Source organism: Vipera ursinii (assembly GCF_947247035.1).
Source record: "Vipera ursinii genome assembly, chromosome: 5".
NCBI classification, from domain to species: Eukaryota; Metazoa; Chordata; class Lepidosauria; order Squamata; family Viperidae; genus Vipera; species Vipera ursinii.
Genome location: NC_139518.1, coordinates 26,290,229 through 26,308,939, shown reverse-complemented (window position 1 = coordinate 26,308,939; position 18,711 = coordinate 26,290,229). Strand labels below are relative to the sequence as shown.

At 37.2% G+C, this 18,711-nt stretch overlaps 1 protein-coding gene across 5 annotated transcripts in view; it reads left to right on the top strand.

Annotated features, from left to right (window-relative positions):
- The window catches only part of RNF13 (ring finger protein 13), a gene marked incomplete at both ends in the record, with an annotated part of 49,939 nt that extends 31,822 nt beyond the window's left edge, over positions 1–18,117 (top strand). For 2 of the 5 annotated variants that reach the window (XM_083364428.1, XM_083364431.1), the window contains 5 exons: positions 584–674; positions 1,153–1,258; positions 4,814–4,907; positions 16,929–17,009; positions 17,738–18,117. In XM_083364428.1, the coding sequence (XP_083220554.1) occupies positions 584–674; positions 1,153–1,258; positions 4,814–4,907; positions 16,929–17,009; positions 17,738–18,117 (752 nt within the window). Of the gene's footprint in view, positions 1–563; positions 675–1,152; positions 1,259–4,813; positions 4,908–16,928; positions 17,010–17,737 lie in introns of all 5 variants that reach the window. The other 3 variants (XM_083364430.1, XM_083364429.1, XM_083364427.1) reach the window with 3 other exon arrangements.
- Between the last annotated feature and the right edge of the window lie 594 nt (positions 18,118–18,711).

Below are 18,711 nucleotides of genomic sequence, written 5' to 3'. Positions count from 1 at the left end.
TGAGGGACACTTGGATGAGATGTATTGTAAAGGAACTGCAGTTCCAAAAACACAAAACTATAACTGGGACAGATTTGAAAATCTGTCATATGCCGGGACAAATAGAAGGTTTAATGTTGGAAAAATGCCCAATTACGTAAGGAACCAAAACATTTATAGAAGGCAGGCCCCACTGTGTCCCTCACAGAGCTTCCCCCCTCCATGCACGGCAGGTCCCCAAAGGGCTTGGGCCTCATCCCCATCATGCACTAACCTTTTGAACGTTTCTGGACCTCACATTGGGGAAGATTGGCAGACCCCTCCATCCCTTAGTGCTCCCGGGCTGCATGGCTGGGTCCTGAAAGTGGCTACCAATTTCAGAGCAGCCTCAATTCCTTGCGGCTGCACTAAAATGGCAGCCACTTATGATGTGGTCATGCAGCCCAGCGATGAAGCGATCTGCTTTGGCAATTTCTGCAGCACTATGCAAACCACATTAGGGAAACAGCATATCGCTTCATTGCTGAGATGGGCAGCGCATAAATTTAATAAATAAATATCACAGTTGGATTAGTGATTACTAGTTATCTTTTTTTAAAAACAGTTGAAATTTTAAAGAAGATTGACATTCCATCAGTTTTCATTGGTGAAACATCTGCTAAATCTCTTAAAGAAGAATTTACTTATGAAAAAGGGTATGTATGAGATGCCTCACAAACTTTCTATTTACTATGGTGATAAACAGAACAAAATATTCAGCTTTAGTGTAAGGATGTTATGTTTTGCTTGCTTTTGATGCTGAAATTGCAAGAGATTTAAGTATATTCCCATATTTCAAAACCTTCTATTTTCTTGTGAAAGTTATATGAAATTTGTAGATTTAAGTGTTCAAATTTTAAACAAATTTATGCAAGGGTTTTTATGCTAGCTACCTTCTAAAATTATAGGATTTTATTTAAAAATAATGCTGGCTTATAAACATATACAGTATAAAAGTGTCCACAGATACGATCTGTGTAAATTTAAAACTTCAAAGAAATATATAACCAAATGTAACAATCGTGTCTTAGCAGAAGAAAAGTGAAGTATTTTCAGAATTCCTTACAGATATTCTTATCTGTATAACATGTTGGTAGAATTTTTACAATAAATTATTTTTCCTTTCCTTCACAGAGCCCATATTATGCTAATTCCAGAGGTCAGTCTTCCTTTGGAATATTATCTAATCCCATTCTTAATTATTGTGGGAATCTGTCTCATCCTTATTGTTATATTCATGGTAGGTATAATCTTTTCTCATTATGTTATCTTAGGTTTTTCTACACATATGAACACATTTTTTATTGCTGAACTCATTGTTTTAATGTTTAGCATATGTATTTGTGAAAGATATTGCTGGCATTAGGTAAACTGTACATTAGAATCTTTAGCATAACTTTAAAAAGCTGTTTGGATTATCACTACAGTTGAGTTTTCCATGGATTCATCAGTTTAAGAAGAGCTTCCTTATGGATAGTATTTATATTCAACTTAATGTGATATGAATCCCCTTATATGCCATATACAAGGTTTCATGTGCAAATATTATAAACACAAACTTTAATTAAAATATGCTTGTTCTTCTGATGGTATATGAAGCTTATAGTTTTTGTCACAATTCTTTTTCATTGTTTTAGGAATTGGGGTAGATATAAGTTGAATATCATAGTAGGTTAGAGAAGCAAATTAAAAGTTAAAATCCTTTTTATGTTGCAGGTTCAGGGAACTATGATTCCAGATATTTTCAAATATATCTGTAATACAAGAGTTTATTATGCAAGATTAAATGCATCAGACCTTTTAAGAATTTTATTTTATTATTTTTTGTGAGGATTAATGCATTTCTTTTATATTTATTTATTTGTTTATTTAATTTTTATATAAGCAAGTGAACAAAACGTAGCTAGTACTTAGAGTAATAGATAATTTTTTGTCCGGCAAATTTATTAAAATAGTACTAAATAGTACTAATCACATGAAGGTAAACTGGAAAAATATTTTTCTCTTGAAATAAATTTTATTTTCATATCTAAAATATAATCCAGGATAAAGGTGTGGGTAGTACTTCAGAAATTAAATAAACATAGCAAACTGCTCCAAAAGGAAGATTTCCTGCTTATTTATGGATTATGCTTTTAGTCATTAATGACTGGTTTAGCTTCTGAAATCTTCTATCTCTTGAAACAGCTGGTGATGTAGAAAAACCCTCAAATGGTTGCTGTGAAACAGTGTTCAGCAAATTCTGTGAATGCATATATATGACTATTCAAAGAATGGGTTATAAATGGGCAACGTTTTCTTTTTGGACTTTCTGCATCCTATTTTTAAATGATTGCGAAGTTCAATATTAGGCAGTAGGACAGGTGCCTATCTTGACAGGAGAAATGAAAGCAAACACTGACATCTAGTTGGTAATGCTAAAAAGAAATTCTTTTGAATTCAGTTGTTATGGAGTTCTCTGAGCATGAGAATGAAAATTTGCAAAACCTTTAGAACAAGACTAGATGGACATTCTGTTTGTATCTTATAAATGGCTGCCTTAAATAAAAAGAGAAATGGAAAGAGGATCAAAGGCATTAAAGAGCAGTACTCACTGATTTGGGTTGGGATGGAGTGAGGGCTAAGTATACATATGTCAGTTTCCAATATTTTGTAGTAAACCCCCTTTTTTCCCTTTCAGGAAGCTTGGCTAAGGAGACTTTGTGACAATCTAGCTTCTTTGTTTAACGAAGAGTGTTAATGTCATTGTAAATGTATTAGTACCAAGATTCCAGTTACTTCCACTTTTTTCAATTACTTTCTCCCGATAGCTAAGGATTAGGTCCAGCAGAACAAAACCCATGTTGGTGCTGCATTCTGACAAATGAAGTTAGAGACGAGAGGAAAGGGATTAATTGCAGTCTGATTCTTGTTAAAGTTACATTTCACATGCTTGTTTGAAATTTTAGTCAAAGTTATTTAATTACCTTCTACCTGTCCAGGCAAATACTGTATATTTAATGAATTTCTATATTCTATATTTCTGTATTTTGATTCATGACATTTTGGGCAAGCATATTTTTCTTATGCATAGTTGCGGTATCTCTTCCTTTTGGGTTGTTTCTGTTTCTTTTAAATGAGTTCTATCAGTAGGAATAGGTACGTATCAGTGGTTTAAAGAGTCTTGTATCAACCCTGGATACAGGGACTTGCCATGTGCCTCCCTCAAAATTATATCATGTTTTCCAGATTGCAGCCTTCATTTCTCCCAGCAGGAATCATTGATCACCATAGTGCTCTTCTTTCTTAAAGTAGTGTTGGGGTTTTTTCAACTTGTGGGGGACTGTTTTAAGCACTGTTCTGTGAAACTAGTAGATCTTTTCTTGGTCTAAATGACAGAGGAGCCATATGGAAAACTTTCATTCCATCCACATAGAATGCAGAAGTATGAAATAAGTATTGTAGAAGCATAGAAGGGTTAGGAAAACCTCATTAGTATTAGTACTGATTGATATGGGATTCTGAAATGACTGTAACTAGGAATGAAATATCTGGCTTTAATATTAGCATATCAGAATAGACAAGAAAGTAAGAAAAATCTTCTCTTAGGATACAGATTTTACTCACTCTTTGAAGTGTAGGGTGATAATCACAAGAAGCCTGACTTTTAACATCCAAAAGTTAAATGACTTGACCATTAATGAAGAAAGAACTATTGACAGTCTCCATGAAGGGATAAGTGCATGTACAGGAGAAAACCAAATTCTGATACAAGTTTACTTCCTCATACAGGAATGATAGGCAGGAGGCTTTTTTGCTTTTCAGAGCATGTCTGTGTTAGAATTCAAGATATGTGCTTGTGTCTTATCCACACTGCTAAATGCAGAAGCTGGAGATTGAGATGGAGCATAAGTAGTTCTACGTGGAAAGAAAATAGGGGCAGTAAGAGAGAGGAACATTGCTCGTGGCAGGAGAAAGAGTGTGGCAAACATGTCTACCTTAACTGCTAGGGAACATTGGATTGCAGTCCTTTGCACTCATTTAAACATCCTGGCTGCAAGGGGAATCCATCAGAATATGCAGTGGAGATCTTCTGCGCAAATGCATCCAGTTTTAACATGAGATCATGGCCCACCTGAAACATAATAATAAGAAAAGGGTTTTGTGCCAGGACTCAAAGAAATAACTGGCCTTTGGTGTAGAAGAGTTGCCAGGCAGTGACCAGCTAAAGCTGCTTGCTATATTTGGATGTAACCCTGTTCGTATACTGCCTACTCTTTGCAGTTTACATAGATTCACAGAACAAAACTATAAAATCTTCATTACAACTTATTACTGAAACTGTAATAAAACTATTTTTCTACCAGTTTATACAATTTAAATATAAAGAGCAAGCAGCAGAATACGGTAGGCTTTGTAAGATTACCCCTAGGAGCCAGTAGTTGAGTTAAAGGTATATTGAACTTCTGCAAGTCAAAGTGGCTTCCATATCACCATATAATATATAAAACCAAAAATGAAATAGTTTTGAAATCTAAAAAAATGATCTGAAATTCTGTGTAAGTATCTGTTGTACATCTTTGGGAACAGTAGAAGTAGGTGGTTCTTAGAGTTACCATATGTTCTTCTTAGCAGTCCATAACTGCTGAAAGTTTAAACATTATTGTATTATGTTAACTGAAGATTTGAATTAAGAATTTACATGTAGGAGACTTATTGTTGTATTTTATAAATAGTTTTATTATACTTCCTTCTTTTTAGGTAACTTGAAACAAATTTAGTAGTCCTATACTTTATTTTATTTTTCTCTTTCAAGATAACAAAATTTGTTCAGGACAGACACAGAGCAAGAAGGAATCGCCTGCAAAAGGATCAGCTTAAGAAGCTTCCAATACATAAGTTCAAGAAAGGTAAGTGGAATGTTTTAGAAATTTTAAAATAATCTCTACCCTGGCCGTTTTTAAAACACTGTTAGAGCTGCAGAAAACAATTTGATAGTGTTTTGCACACTGACAAACTCTAATGCTTTCAGACATGGATAGCATTCATTCATAGTATAGGAGTGGTATGCAAAGCTCCTGACTGAAGTCTAGAATAGACAAAAGCAGAACGCATGTTGGGAAGAATGGAAAATACGGTTGCCCCTTTCAGCCCCCTGACCCAACTTCCTCAACTAAAAAATGTTCTGTAGAAGTCATATGGAAATAAGCACTTTGGTGGGCAACCTGGAGAGTCTTTTTTATTTTCCAGTGGGAACAGTTTATTATATTCAACATTCTGTATTTAATCTCCAAGCTTGCTATTTAAACCACCAACTAGCAGGAGCACAAAATGCTCCTTTAGCCAAAGTGAAGATCTACTAGTAATTTGAATTTATGATTTTTTTAAACTAATGAGTCATTAATGTAGTACTAGTCTTTTAATTGATTCAGTCTTTTAATAATTACTTAGAATGTAGTTCCGTGATGTAAGAAAGCAGGATGTAAGTGTACTACAAATAAATCATAAAAATGTTTCAAGATAAAATATTGTAATTTCAAGAAAGGAGATGGTGATTTTTTTCCTTTATTCTATAGCTTATGACAGCTTAATTCAATGAAGTCTGCCCTCTTATATAATATGAATCATATAAACAGCTCACAAAAGCAGTTATTTGTCAGCAGTCGTGCAATAACAGCTCTTAGAAGAACTAAAGTAGTTCTTATATATTTCAAGTACAGAATGATGTCTTCTACTCAGAGCATAAAGGTTTTGATGTTGGCTGTCAAAAGGAGAAAAGAAGCTTGCTGTATACGCTATATATATTTTCCCCTACTGCTTTGACAACTGTTTGGGATTCTGATTTGCAGAATTTCCAGGTAGTATGCCAGCAGTTTCAAAGAATCTGCTTCTGCATATCTGAATGACATCTTATTGCAAAAGTGTACTGTATTAAGTTTTCAGAAATCAGTCGTTAAAAAACTGAATAGGATCTTTCCTTTGACATGTGCTTGAACTGAATTTTCCCATTGTATATTGTACTTTTTCTTCATTGTGTACTGTTCAGGGGGGAGTGAGGATGTTAGTTTTTAAGGGTTTTTGCTTTATAACATGGTATAATTCAGTGGACCATCTATTGTAGCTTATAAACAGATCTATAACTACATAATGCCACTATCAACAGAAGGAATATATATGACATTATATGAATTCATGGCATAACTCTAGCCTGCATGTTGTTTGCCCTTGATAAATATCTTGCATTATTCATGATATTGTCAGTAGTACTACTGCAAAGCAGATATTTGATTGAAAAGGGTATTTGACATGATGTGCAGAATTAATTTCTTCTAGTGAGATTCACTATGCAAAGCTGAGTGATCTTTGCTGAATAGTTTTGTTTCACTGAGCTTAAAATGGACTATAAAGGATTATGAAAGATGCCAAGGTTTCTTTCCCCTGTCCTTTCCAACAAATACATAAATATAGTAGTAGGACTGAGCCTTACACACCCTAGGTCCAATTCCTGATGAGTCAGGGTGGCAGCTTCCTACCGTCCAGAATGATACCTTTACCTGTTCTCCTCCACGTGACCCAGCATGTAAAAGAGATAGGGCTCCCATCACCTGGGCACAAGAAAAAGGGGGGAAATGGTAAAAGAAAATGAATGGCATAATGCCACCTCTTCTGACTTTATAGGCATGTGGTTAGGGAAATCAGTTCTACTTTCATGTGAGGAGACTAATCTTACAAGCAATAAATAGAATCACAAGCATTAAAAATATAGACAGCATTTCAGAATAACTGCCAATAGAAAAATGGAGTGGCAACCATAAGACTGTTTATATTAACCATGAGATTATGTTGGTCTTTCGTCCAAGATGCACAATTACTGAACTTGCATAGAGAAAATTTATATCAAAGACAATAAATTAGATTAATATCATATGCAGCCACAGTATTCTTATGCAATATTACTAGCTCTCAATTATGAAGTCAGTTTGGTGTACAGATAGTCCTCAACTATCACAATAATTCGGACTGGAATTTCTGTCATTAATGTAAAGTATGACTGCACTACTTAGCAACGGCAATTCCTGCAGTCCCAGTTGCTGTTAACCGAACCCCATGCTCATTTGGTAAGGCAACTTCCTGCCAGCTTCTCATAACCAAGTCATTGGGAAGCCAGCAGGAAGTTGCAAGTTCCAGGCTGGCAGGCAGGTAAGTGTCTGTTGCTGGTTAGGGGGAAGGACAGAGAAGGTGGGGGAGAGGGTGGGGAAGGATGCAAGGGAGGCTCCATGTGGGTCAGGGAACATTCATAGTATTATGTGAATTAACAGCAAAGGGGCTTGGGAGGATGAGCAGATCACGGAGATTTACGCCAGCAACTTGCAACTTTGCCTGCCAGCTTCCTGACTGACTTTCTGGAGGAATTGGCAGGGAAGGATGAAAATGGCAATCACATGATTGAGGGTGTTTGGCAACTGGTCAAATACACAAATGGTTTGCCAAGTGCCCAGATGGTGATCCTGTGACCGTGGGGGTGCTGCAATGGTTGGAACTCCAAAGATTAGTTGTAACCATCATTTGTTCATCACTGTCATAACTTTGAATAGGTTGGGGATTACCTGTGGTGGTTAAAGTGTGACTTAAAAACCAGGAGACTGAGTTCCAAGTGTCCCTTAGAACTCATGAAAGCTGGCTGGAAGACTTTGGTCCAGTCACTGTCAGCCAACTCACCTGGCAAGATTGTCGTTATGGGGAAAACAGAAAACAGGGATATTAAGTATGTGTGCCACTTCTCATATATATATGAATGATATACACATCATATATATAAAAGTTGGAATAAATAGGTGGATAGAATGCAAATCCAGTCTAAACATCTGGCTAACTTCAACCAACCATAATAATAATAATATTGTTATTATTTGTTTAAAACTGTTATGACTGTGTTACCTGCTTTCTGGAATGATCTTTGAAGCTAATGTCTCATTCCTTTTGTGCCTTTTTTGGAGCTTCTTATAGATTACCACATGTTATCAGAGATTCAAGAATAATCTTCCCTAGCCCTGGTATCACAGTTTTGGTTGTGTTTTTCTATTTGGAGAATTGTCTGCAGTCCTCAAAAGAACAAACTGTTTCTCTTCTACCAGAAAGGCAGAGGGGTTAATAACTAACTGTATGTATGGTGCAGGGTATGCAGCTGTCTCTCTGAAATGAATGAATGAATGAATGAATGTAGGTTGAAATTCCAGTGCATCTGGCTGTCAGTGAATGTGGAAGGAGCTGCCTGCCTATTCACTGCAAAGAATAAGTATTACTTTGCTCTTATGTTAAACTAATTATCTTACATTGCATTGAATTCATAGGATACACATGTACCTAAAATTTATACCTGTTTAAAGTAACCATAAGTTGCTTGTTTCATTGCAACTTTAAGTTGAAAAGTGCCCATGGACTCCACATTATCAAACTTTTAAATAGCTGCTGCTTGTTGACTTCTAATGCTGCTACTTCAGGTCCTAATTTAGAGAGCCACTGTGCTATTTTACTTTCAGATATAGAGGACAGATAAAATGGGAGACTTTGGCACTGAGTAGAGAAGCCCCTCTATTGATGTTCTTTGGAGATAATTCTACCTTTCTGTCTTTACAAAGTGGACATAAATTAGAGTCCATGTCCATGGACACTTAAGGGGAGAGCAGTTGGCATAGGGGACCACTCTAGAGTTCTGTGCCAAGCTGCCTTCAAAAAAATCTGTAGTTAGCGCCATTCAAAGCTTTGGTTTATTTATTTTTATTTATAATTATAAAGTATAATTTATATATTTATATTCATTCCTCTGGCCTTTGTATAAATTACCTTTAATAGAAGCAACCTCACAAATAGAAATAATTTGCATGTTACACCTTCCTTTCTATAATTGTAAATTTTGCAATGAAACAGGTAGTTTTCTCTATAAATGTTTACTATTTAGCTGAGGCAATTTGTTTCATATTATAAAGAAGGAAATCATCCCAGACAACTGAAGAATCATTTTCATCAAGTTGTAATTAAATGCAACTACTCTTATCTAATCAGCCTTTGTGTGGTTGCTGCCTTGGCTGCTGAAAAGGAGAAAATTGCAGAACAGCCAACTGGAAGCAGAGCTGCTCTTGTAGGGAACCACCTGGACTGCTGGAAAGGAAGCTTGTTGTGGCTACTTTGCCCTTTCCTCGCTGTAGAGCAAACTTGGCAACTTTCCCTGCCAGCTCGCCCACGGATGTTGCTGGCTCAAGAATTCTGGGAGTTGAAGTCCACAAGTCTTAAAATTGCCAAGTTTGGAGACCCCTGCTGTAGAGCGAGATGGGACTTGCACTGAGTCTTCAATTGGTCATACAAAGATTGTTTTTGCCTATACAACACATAACAAGGAGAAACGTGTTCCTCACTTCACCCGACGTGGACAAAAGCATTATCATCTAGAGTAGATGTTATCAGAGGTCTTCTTGGTCCTTCCCTATCATTTGATTGTCCAAGTAAATGGATAGCTAGGTACAGTCCCTAAACCAGATCTAATTCTTTACTTCCAGGATAGCTCAAGAGACATTTAACTTTTTGCATAGATAGAAAACTATAAATGCTCCCTTCCCCCACCTCCCGGCATTGGGAATAGTTGTGTGTTTCTTTGGTGTAGATTTGGAGTGGTATAATTTCATTTTAAAAGTGACATTCAGAAACAGTTACCTCTTCCTTTGCTTTTGCTGCAATTGATTGGATCAAACTTGAGGTGGGTGGCAATAGCTGTTCTTGGCAAGTTGCTCCTTTCAGGTTCATGTAAACTGTTGAGTTTGCCGTTTCCATTAACACATCCACTGGCTGCATAAAAAAAAACAACTGTTTGCCTGCTGAAAATCCCAGGGCGCAAGCTAAGAGAACCTTTTTTCCTGGAGATTTGTAAATTATTGAATTGTACTGTATTTTTAATTGAAATTATTTTTAATAATTGCTAATACTTGTTAATTATACATGGACTTTTCAATACACAACTTTTAATATATAACATCCAGTCTATTTGAATTCAAAATCACTGCCAGATTATTGTTTACAGCTACAGGCAGCTGGAACAGTTATAAATATTTGATCAAGGGTGAGTGTTACATTGAATCCATTATTAATGGAGTCTGTAAAACAGAGCTTTTCATTTTGGTGGTGCATAATGGAATTAGCAGTAGAACTTACAGTCATCTACCTTTCAAAGTTTGAAGGAGATTTTGAATCTGGGATGAATATTTTAGTCTTCACATTACAGGCTAAGTTAATTGTAAGATACTTTCTGGACTCCAATATTTTTAATTCTACAGGTAGCCCTCAATTTATAAGTACAATTAAGACCAGAATTATGATTATATGCCATACCGGTCGTTAAGTGTTCATCATGTGACTGATTTGATTTTACTACATATTTTGTGGTGGTCATTAAATGACTGCCACAATTGTTAAGTGAACACCATGGTTGTTAAGCAAACGCCACAGTCATTAAGTATGGTGCTTTTTGCCAGAGAGCAGAAGTAAATGTCAAAATATTGTAAATTGTGCTCATGTGACCATGGGATGCTGCAAATTGTCATAAATGTTGGGTGGTTGCTGAGCACACCAAAAATGCACTCATAGGACCATGTTGGGGGCTGGATATTTGAAATCTGAATCTGGGTTATAAGTATCTTTCTAGGTGTCTGTTTATAACCTAGAACACTCACTAATCAAACAGTCATTAACCAAGAATTATCTGATTTAGTCACAGCTAACATTTTGTGTGATGTATTTTCTGGGTAACTCCAGTTGCAACAATCACTTGTAAATATTATTTATTCACAACAATCACAGCTGCCAGTTCTTTAGTTGGTATTGGCCTTTGTTCACCTTGAGTTCTTCCGAAGAACCTAGGATGTCATAATATATCAAAGTATACAGGTGAAACTCGAAAAATTAGAATATCGTGCAAAAGTTCATTTATTTCAGTAATGCAACTTAAAAGGGGAAACTAATATATGAGATAGACTCATTACATGCAAAAAGAAGTTGGATGTTCCCAAAGTGCTGTATCAAAGCACATTAATAGAAAGTTATGTGGAATGGAAAAGTGTGGAAGAAAAAGGTGCACAAGCAGCAGGGATGACCGCAGCTTGGAGAGGATTGTCAGGAAAAGGCCATTCAAAAGTGTTGGGGACTTTCACAAGGAGTGGACTGAGGCTGGAGTCAGTGCATCAAGAGCCACCACACAGAGACGGATCCTGGACATGGGCTTCAAATGTCGTATTCCTCTTGTCAAGCCGCTCCTGAACAACAAACAATGTCAGAAGCGTCTTACCTGGGCTAAAGAAAAACAGACCTGGTCTGTTGCTCAGTGGTCCAAAGTCCTCTTTTCTGATGAGACCAACTTTTGCATCTCATTTGGAAAACAAGGACCCAGAGTTTGGAGGAAGAATAGAGAGGCACACACTGCAAGATGCTTGAAGTCCAGTGTGAAGTTTCCACAGTCTGTGTTGATTTGGGGAGCCATGTCATCTGCTAGTGTTGGTCCATTGTGCTTCATTAAGTCCAGGGTCAACGCAGCCGTCTATCAGGAGATTTTGGAGCACTTCATGCTTCCTTCCACAGACGAGCTTTACGGGGATGCTGACTTCATTTTCCAGCAGGACTTGGCACCTGCCCACACTGCCAAAAGCACCAAAACCTGGTTCAATGACCGTGGGATTACTGTGCTTGATTGGCCAGCAAACTCGTCTGACCTGAACCCCATAGAGAATCTATGGTGCATTGCCAAGAGAAAGATGAGAGACATGAGACCGAACAATGCAGAAGAGCTGAAGGCCACTATTGAAGCATCCTGGTCTTCCATAACATCTCAGCAGTGCCACAGGCTGATAGCTTCCTTGCCACGCCGCATTGAGGCAGTAATTGCTGCAAAAGGGGCCCAAACCAAGTACTGAGTACATATGCGTGCTTATACTTTTCAGAGGTCCGATATTGTTCTATGTACACTCCTTGTTTTATTGATTGCATGTAATATTGTAATTTTCTGAGACTGTGGATTTGGGGTTTTCATGAGCTGTACGCCATAATCATCACAATTATGACAAATCACGGCTTGAACTATCTTGCTTTGCATGTAATGAGTCTATCTCATATATTAGTTTCCCCTTTTAAGTTGCATTACTGAAATGAACTTTTGCACGATATTCTAATTTTTCGAGTTTCACCTGTATGTGTGGATCCAAGTAGTGTGGCCTTTTGAAATTGACAGATGGAAATTTACTAAATGCCATCCAATATTTTTTGGCACGACACCCAGTGTGCCACTAACCATTGAACCACCATGGCTGGGTTATGCCATAATCTTTCAGTTTCCAGTTTGTCATACTTTGAGATGTTGTCCAATACTTAGTCTTGAATTGTATTATCCCCTTGTATTATCAATTATCCACATTTATTATTTGCATTCATTGAAAAATTAAATTTTATGACCTTCCAACTCATACATGTTAACACTGTCAGCTTATACAGCATTAAAAATCCACAACATAAAACCCATAAAACATCACCTTTCCCCCTCCTCCCCCCCCATTGGAATGAAGGTGTAGTTTGCCTCAGTAATAAGCAAACAGTTAGACACACAGCACTGGCAACAAGAGCCTTGGTGGAGCAGTGGGCTAATCCCTCCTTAAGTAACACCAGCTGCCTGCAATTAGTGCAGGTTCGCATCCCACCAGGCTCAAGGTTGACTCAGCCTTCCATCCTTCCGAGGTAGGTAAAATGATGACCCAGATTGTTGAGGGCAATTAAGCTGACTTTGTAATAATGCCGCTTGGGGTGTGTGTGAAAGCCCTAATAAGCAGGCATATACATAGAATGAAAGCTACTGCTAAGCTTGTAAGCCGCCCTGAGTCTTCGGAGAAGGGCGGGATATAAATGGAATTAAAAAAAAACCAGAAACATTAACAGGTGACTCCCTTTTAGCAATTCCTGATTTTTTTTCCTCCCTGCTTAGATCTTTTTCTGATGCTCATGAGCTCTAGAGAAGCTCCCTCAAAGGCTCCTGTGTTCTTTAAATGCCTGCTGCTTTGCTCCAAATCCCTATCCTTTAAATCAGACAAGTCAAACTGCCAGCCCGCAGGCCAGATTCATCATACTAAAACCGTGCCCACCCCATTGCCGGCAATGGGGAATAAGTCGCGATACATCGTGCGATGCTACATGACGTCGCGAGTTTGACAAACCTGCTTTAGATGATTTTATTAGTCCTGGTAGTGCAATGGTTAGAATGCATTATTGCAGGCAAACTCTGCCCATAGCCAGGAATTCAATCCTGACCTGCTCAAGGTTGACTCAGTCTTCCATTGTTCCAAGGTTGGTAAAATGAGGAGCCAGGTTGTTGGGGGCAAAGAAACAAAATGTGTTTGTATATTAGTATATTTGAACTGTTTGAGACTTCTCTGTTTCTAGAATGACTTTTTTCAAATCTCCTGAAACATTCTAATAACAAAATGATAATTGTTTTTCATGTAATGGCTATATACACTATAATTCTTCAATTTATCTGATTTAGAAGGGCAGAGCAGATACTATTATTACCTTACTTACACAAATAATTGCCTGAAAAATGGAAGCTAAATAACTACTTAAGGGTTTATAGATACCCCTTATAATTTATGTTTCGGCATTAACAAATTGCAGGGTATGTCACAAAGTGTAACACCCTAGTTCCAATATAACTTGATTTCTATTGCATTAAACTAAAGGTCATCTTGTCTGACATTACTTAAACATTTCTACCATTCCCAGCTTAGAAATATAAATTCTCAATTAACATTTTCACATTAATGCTGCTTATACTTACTGTGAAAATACATTGATGACATTGTGTTAAAAGAGCTATAATAATAGTAGTTAATAATCTTAATGTGATTTGTTGGATGCTTACAGACCTACTTGCCTATGGTATGTGAAGCATTTTTCTCTCTCTTATGGGTAGTTAGGCAGATTTCTTGCCATTTCACAGAATTTGCAGACTTGCTTGTATTTAATTTAAAAAACAAGTTTTTAGAGTTTTTCCCCAGCAGTTTTAATTGGGAAGCATCAAGATAGAACTTACTCTCCCATTAATAGTTCAGTTGTCAATGCTAAAATATAAACTAAGTTGCTTGTAAAATCATGCATACTAACCTCCCAGAGGAAAACAAAATGTGATTGTGGAAAAAGGTTAACACAAAAAGGATTTTAAGCTTCTTTAATCAAAGGCATTGCTATGAGAACGAGGGCATCAAAACAAAGCAAGCCTACCTAATCCCTGTGGTTCCTGGCACGAAGAAGTTGTACCTTAGAAAACCTATTTCAGAATTAGCTCTTTGCGATACTGTATTTGGCAAGAGAGGAGCCAGAAATGCTATTTGTTGAAGATAAGATTTCCCGGGGCACTAATGCAAAATCCATTAGCACCGATTACAGCTGCTCAAACCCTTTTGATACTGAAGGGTTAATTATTTGTGCTTTTTTATTTCATATTTGGATGGCAGATTTGAGGGAGTATAATCTTGGTGTTAGGCATTCCTTCATTTACTTTAAACTACAACCCATTCTGATTGCCTGCAAACTTTATGCCCTTCTTTGCATTCAGATGAGACTAATTATTGGAACTTTTTAGAAGGAGAGGGATTCTTTCATCTCCAAACTGAATGTGTGTGTTAAATCTGAGCCAACAGGTTCTAGGCTGTATCTTAGCAACACTGAGACTTCTTGTATGGCATAAAAACTAGCTTTCCTGGTGGGTGGAACAGGAAAATGTCCTGACAGTTATGTCACAGTAATGAGACTAGGGAACCTGGAGCATTGTTAGTATTTAGGATGAGGAAGTCTTGCATTGTTACCAGCGTTAACTTGGGTGAACCTTTTTTCTATATGTATATTTGCACTACAATTTCTGCTGTGCTTCTGGCAGGATGCAAATATCTTAATAATTAGATTACTCACTCTACAGAGAAATAGCCACTCAGCCTCTGATTATAACTCTTTAGTCTCATTAGTTGAGGCTCTTTTCCTCCATAATACAGTACTTCTAATGTTTTGCTAGATCTATTTATTACAACTTTAATCCACTGATTCTAGTCCTGTCCTCTGGAACAACAAAGGTGAATTAGCACCTTAGAGCTAAAATGCCTGGACTTATCCACACCTTTCTGAGTCTTCATTAGGCTTGGTTTCCAGGCTGCTCATCATGGTTCCTCTTTGTGGACATTTCAATTTATCAGTTTCTTTCAGTGTGATAAATTTGACATATTTCTCTAGTTGAATAACTGTTTCCCATGAAAAACAGTGTGTGATTGCACTAATCAATGAAAATTAATAACACTCACCTCATGTTCTATTTAGAATATCTTAAATCATTTTCATGTCTACATGTGGATCTGTTAACAAGGGTAATTGGGACTGGAATTTTCAGGGTTAAGCAATATGGTTGTGAAGTGTGGTATCACATGAAAGTGTAGCAACAGAAATTTGAGCATTCCCAATTGCCATCATTAAGCAAATCCACATTGTTAAGCATGACATCACATGGTTACCATTTGCAGCTTCTTGCTGTCTTGCTCATTGATTGCTTGTCAGAAGCCAGCAATGAAGGTCACAAATGGCAATCATACAATCACAGGATGCTGTGATGATCAGAACGTGATCCAATACCATCATTAAGTTCAAACAATTACGGATGAGTGGTTGTTAAGTCAAGACCATCTGTATTGTGAAGACCCCATGTAATATGTATTAATTTAGCCCATTTGTTTATTAAATCAGTTTATATGGCCACCCAGCTCATGAATGCAACTATAGTCTGGCTTCCATTTTTAATTTTTGGTAGCTCAATTAAAGCTCACACTAGCTTCAGCTCATTGTTCCAACCTGTCAATATCATTTTGAGTCACGTCTGTTTTCTATAGTGAGCTCACCCTCCTTGCTTAATAAGCACAAATTCAGTAGCCACACAATTTACTTCATTGTCAAAGTCACTTAGCTGACTATGTAATGAAATTTCTGACACTTTGGGATGGCCCTGTACTCTGTTAGCACAGTAGTACCCTTTATTGCTGGCAGTTTTATCTGTATCTCCTGAAAGCAAATCTGACAACAGTGTCTCATTTTACTGCCCTAAAGACTAGAATACTCTATATTCCTTATTGGGAATTGCTTCGGAAATCTGGCCAGGATTTTCAGCCACAGCTTGAAAAATTGAAATGTTTCTTAGATTCTTGGCTAACATAAGTTCTTTTGGACTATTCAATTCTATGCCTCATTCTCCATAAAAATAATCAGTTATTTGGGGAAGATTTCCCTCTCCCTTAACTATCATTTGCAGAGGGCCAGCTTGACGTAAGTGATTTAAGACAGCAGACCATTAGTTCTAGTCCCACCTTAAACACAAAGACAGCCATGTGACCTTGCGCCATTCATTTTCTCTCAGCCCTAGGAAGGAGGCAAGGGCAAACCACTTTTGAAAAACCTTGCCAAGAAAACTGCAGTCTCATCTAACGCTATCGCCAGGAGTCAAAATACTGATTTGAAGGCACATGACTCAGAGAAAGCAAATGCTTTTATTTTAGCTGAATAAAGGTTTATTTTTAAGACTAAAGATACCTTGATGGTGTTATAAACAATTTGGCACTTTGTGTTTCCTGGGTTTTTGCAGTACCTAGCTAGGAAAAGAAAGCTTTGGTGTAATAAGTTTCAGGTAGCTTCTTGATTGACACTCCATACATCGTAAAATATTTTTCACCAAAAGTGCTCCATTTATTCTTGTATAGCAGCTGCCATCCTAATACTAAGTATTAGAATTCTATAAAATTGTAAGTTACTCCTGTCATTTGTGTATTTTACTTCTGCTTCTGTACTGTCTTTCATTCAAAACTTCTCTGCTTCAGGAGATGAGTATGATGTTTGTGCCATTTGTCTGGATGAATATGAGGATGGAGATAAACTCAGAATTCTTCCTTGTTCTCATGGTAAGTGGCTACATTTGATTATTTACTGAATTCTTGTTTTGCTGGGGGATACAAGATTTTGCTTATTATAGACAAGGAACCAAATGTATATTTGTAAATGCAGTTGTTTTTATTGGATTAAACTAATAAGGCTGGTTCCTACAGAATTATTATTAAAACTCAATTCCGAGCCATCTTGGGAAAGACATATAATGAAATTTATTACTGTTATTTCAAGAATCATTTTAGAATATAATAAAGTTGGGGTGTGGCAGGTCAGAGAAGAAACTTAGTCCTATAGTTGTAGGAATTTTTACAGTGTTATCAGTATCCTAGGTTTGATTGTATAGGTCACCTGAAAAAGGTGACATTTTAAATATTAAATAATGTTAAGTGGCTGCATCCAAAATTCATATTTATAAAATATTAAGAACTGGGTGACAGTTTGTACCTTCTCAAGAGATTAACAGAATGGCTGGACTGCCTAGATTTTGTTTGATACAGCAGGTCAGCATTTGTTACCTTTTAAAAACTCAATTGTGCTATTTTCAGTTTGTATTTTGAAATGATAATCCAAGGAGATCCCAGTCATAAGCGTTATTTGACAGTACAGATCAGTGGCTGGTCTGAAGGTGGGTGGCGCAGAATGCCTTAAAAATCATAGAACATGTAAAATTATCCCCACGCTGCCTATATCTGCCCATTTTCCCCACTCTCCTTAAAACAACTCTCTCCTTTTTTTCTGGCAGCCTACCATTGCAAATGTGTGGATCCTTGGCTAACTAAAACGAAGAAAACATGTCCTGTCTGTAAACAGAAAGTGGTCCCTTCTCATGGAGATTCCGATTCTGAAACAGACACCAGTCAGGAGGAGAATGAAGTCTCTGAGAATACCCCTTTGCTTAGGCCAATTGCTTCAGTTAGCACTCAGTCTTTTGGCGCATTATCAGAGTCATACTCACATCCAAATATGACAGAATCTTCAGACTATGAAGAGGAGGAGGAGGAGGAGGAAGGAAATGAAGATATTGACAGTAGCGATGCAGAGAATGGAGTGACGGAAGAAAGTGTAGTAGTCCAGCTACAGCTCAACGATGAAAAGGATTACAGAGCAGCAGATGCTGTTTGAACCGCAAAGTGGGCAGTGTTACATGAACTCCTCTCCCCAGAGACCTCTCATCTTATGTACCTGTACATAAGAGAAGTGCATTGCAGCCCTTCCATTGCTTCACTAGAAGCACCTGTTCATATAGCATTCTATATAGTTTAATCTCATTACAGGTTTCCTTTCGTTTATTCAATTTGTCTTTTGAAGATAAGCATTTTAACAGGACTTCACAATGTTAGTAACGGGGCTTCCACCACTAAATGCACACACACATCCCACACACACACAAAAAGGTTTATCAGCATAGTTGAACCAAGACCATACATGTGTTTTCCCTGCTACAAGAGTGTAAGCAAGCAGTGACTTATTCAGTTGTTAAATGTATGGTACTACCCTAAACATCCATCCAACCAAAAATGTATGGGTGTTATGTCTGTGAAGGCTTTCTCTAGAAGAACTAGCACCTTTTAAAGAACAAGATATACTTGTTCTGTATTTGTCTGCCAAGATTATTTCCCAACAAAGAGGAATTGAAGCTTTGAGTATTGTGAAGGATTTTGACTGTCTTTTCCATTATCCTATTGCGTTTGCAAGCACCTGGCAAAGAAATCTCAA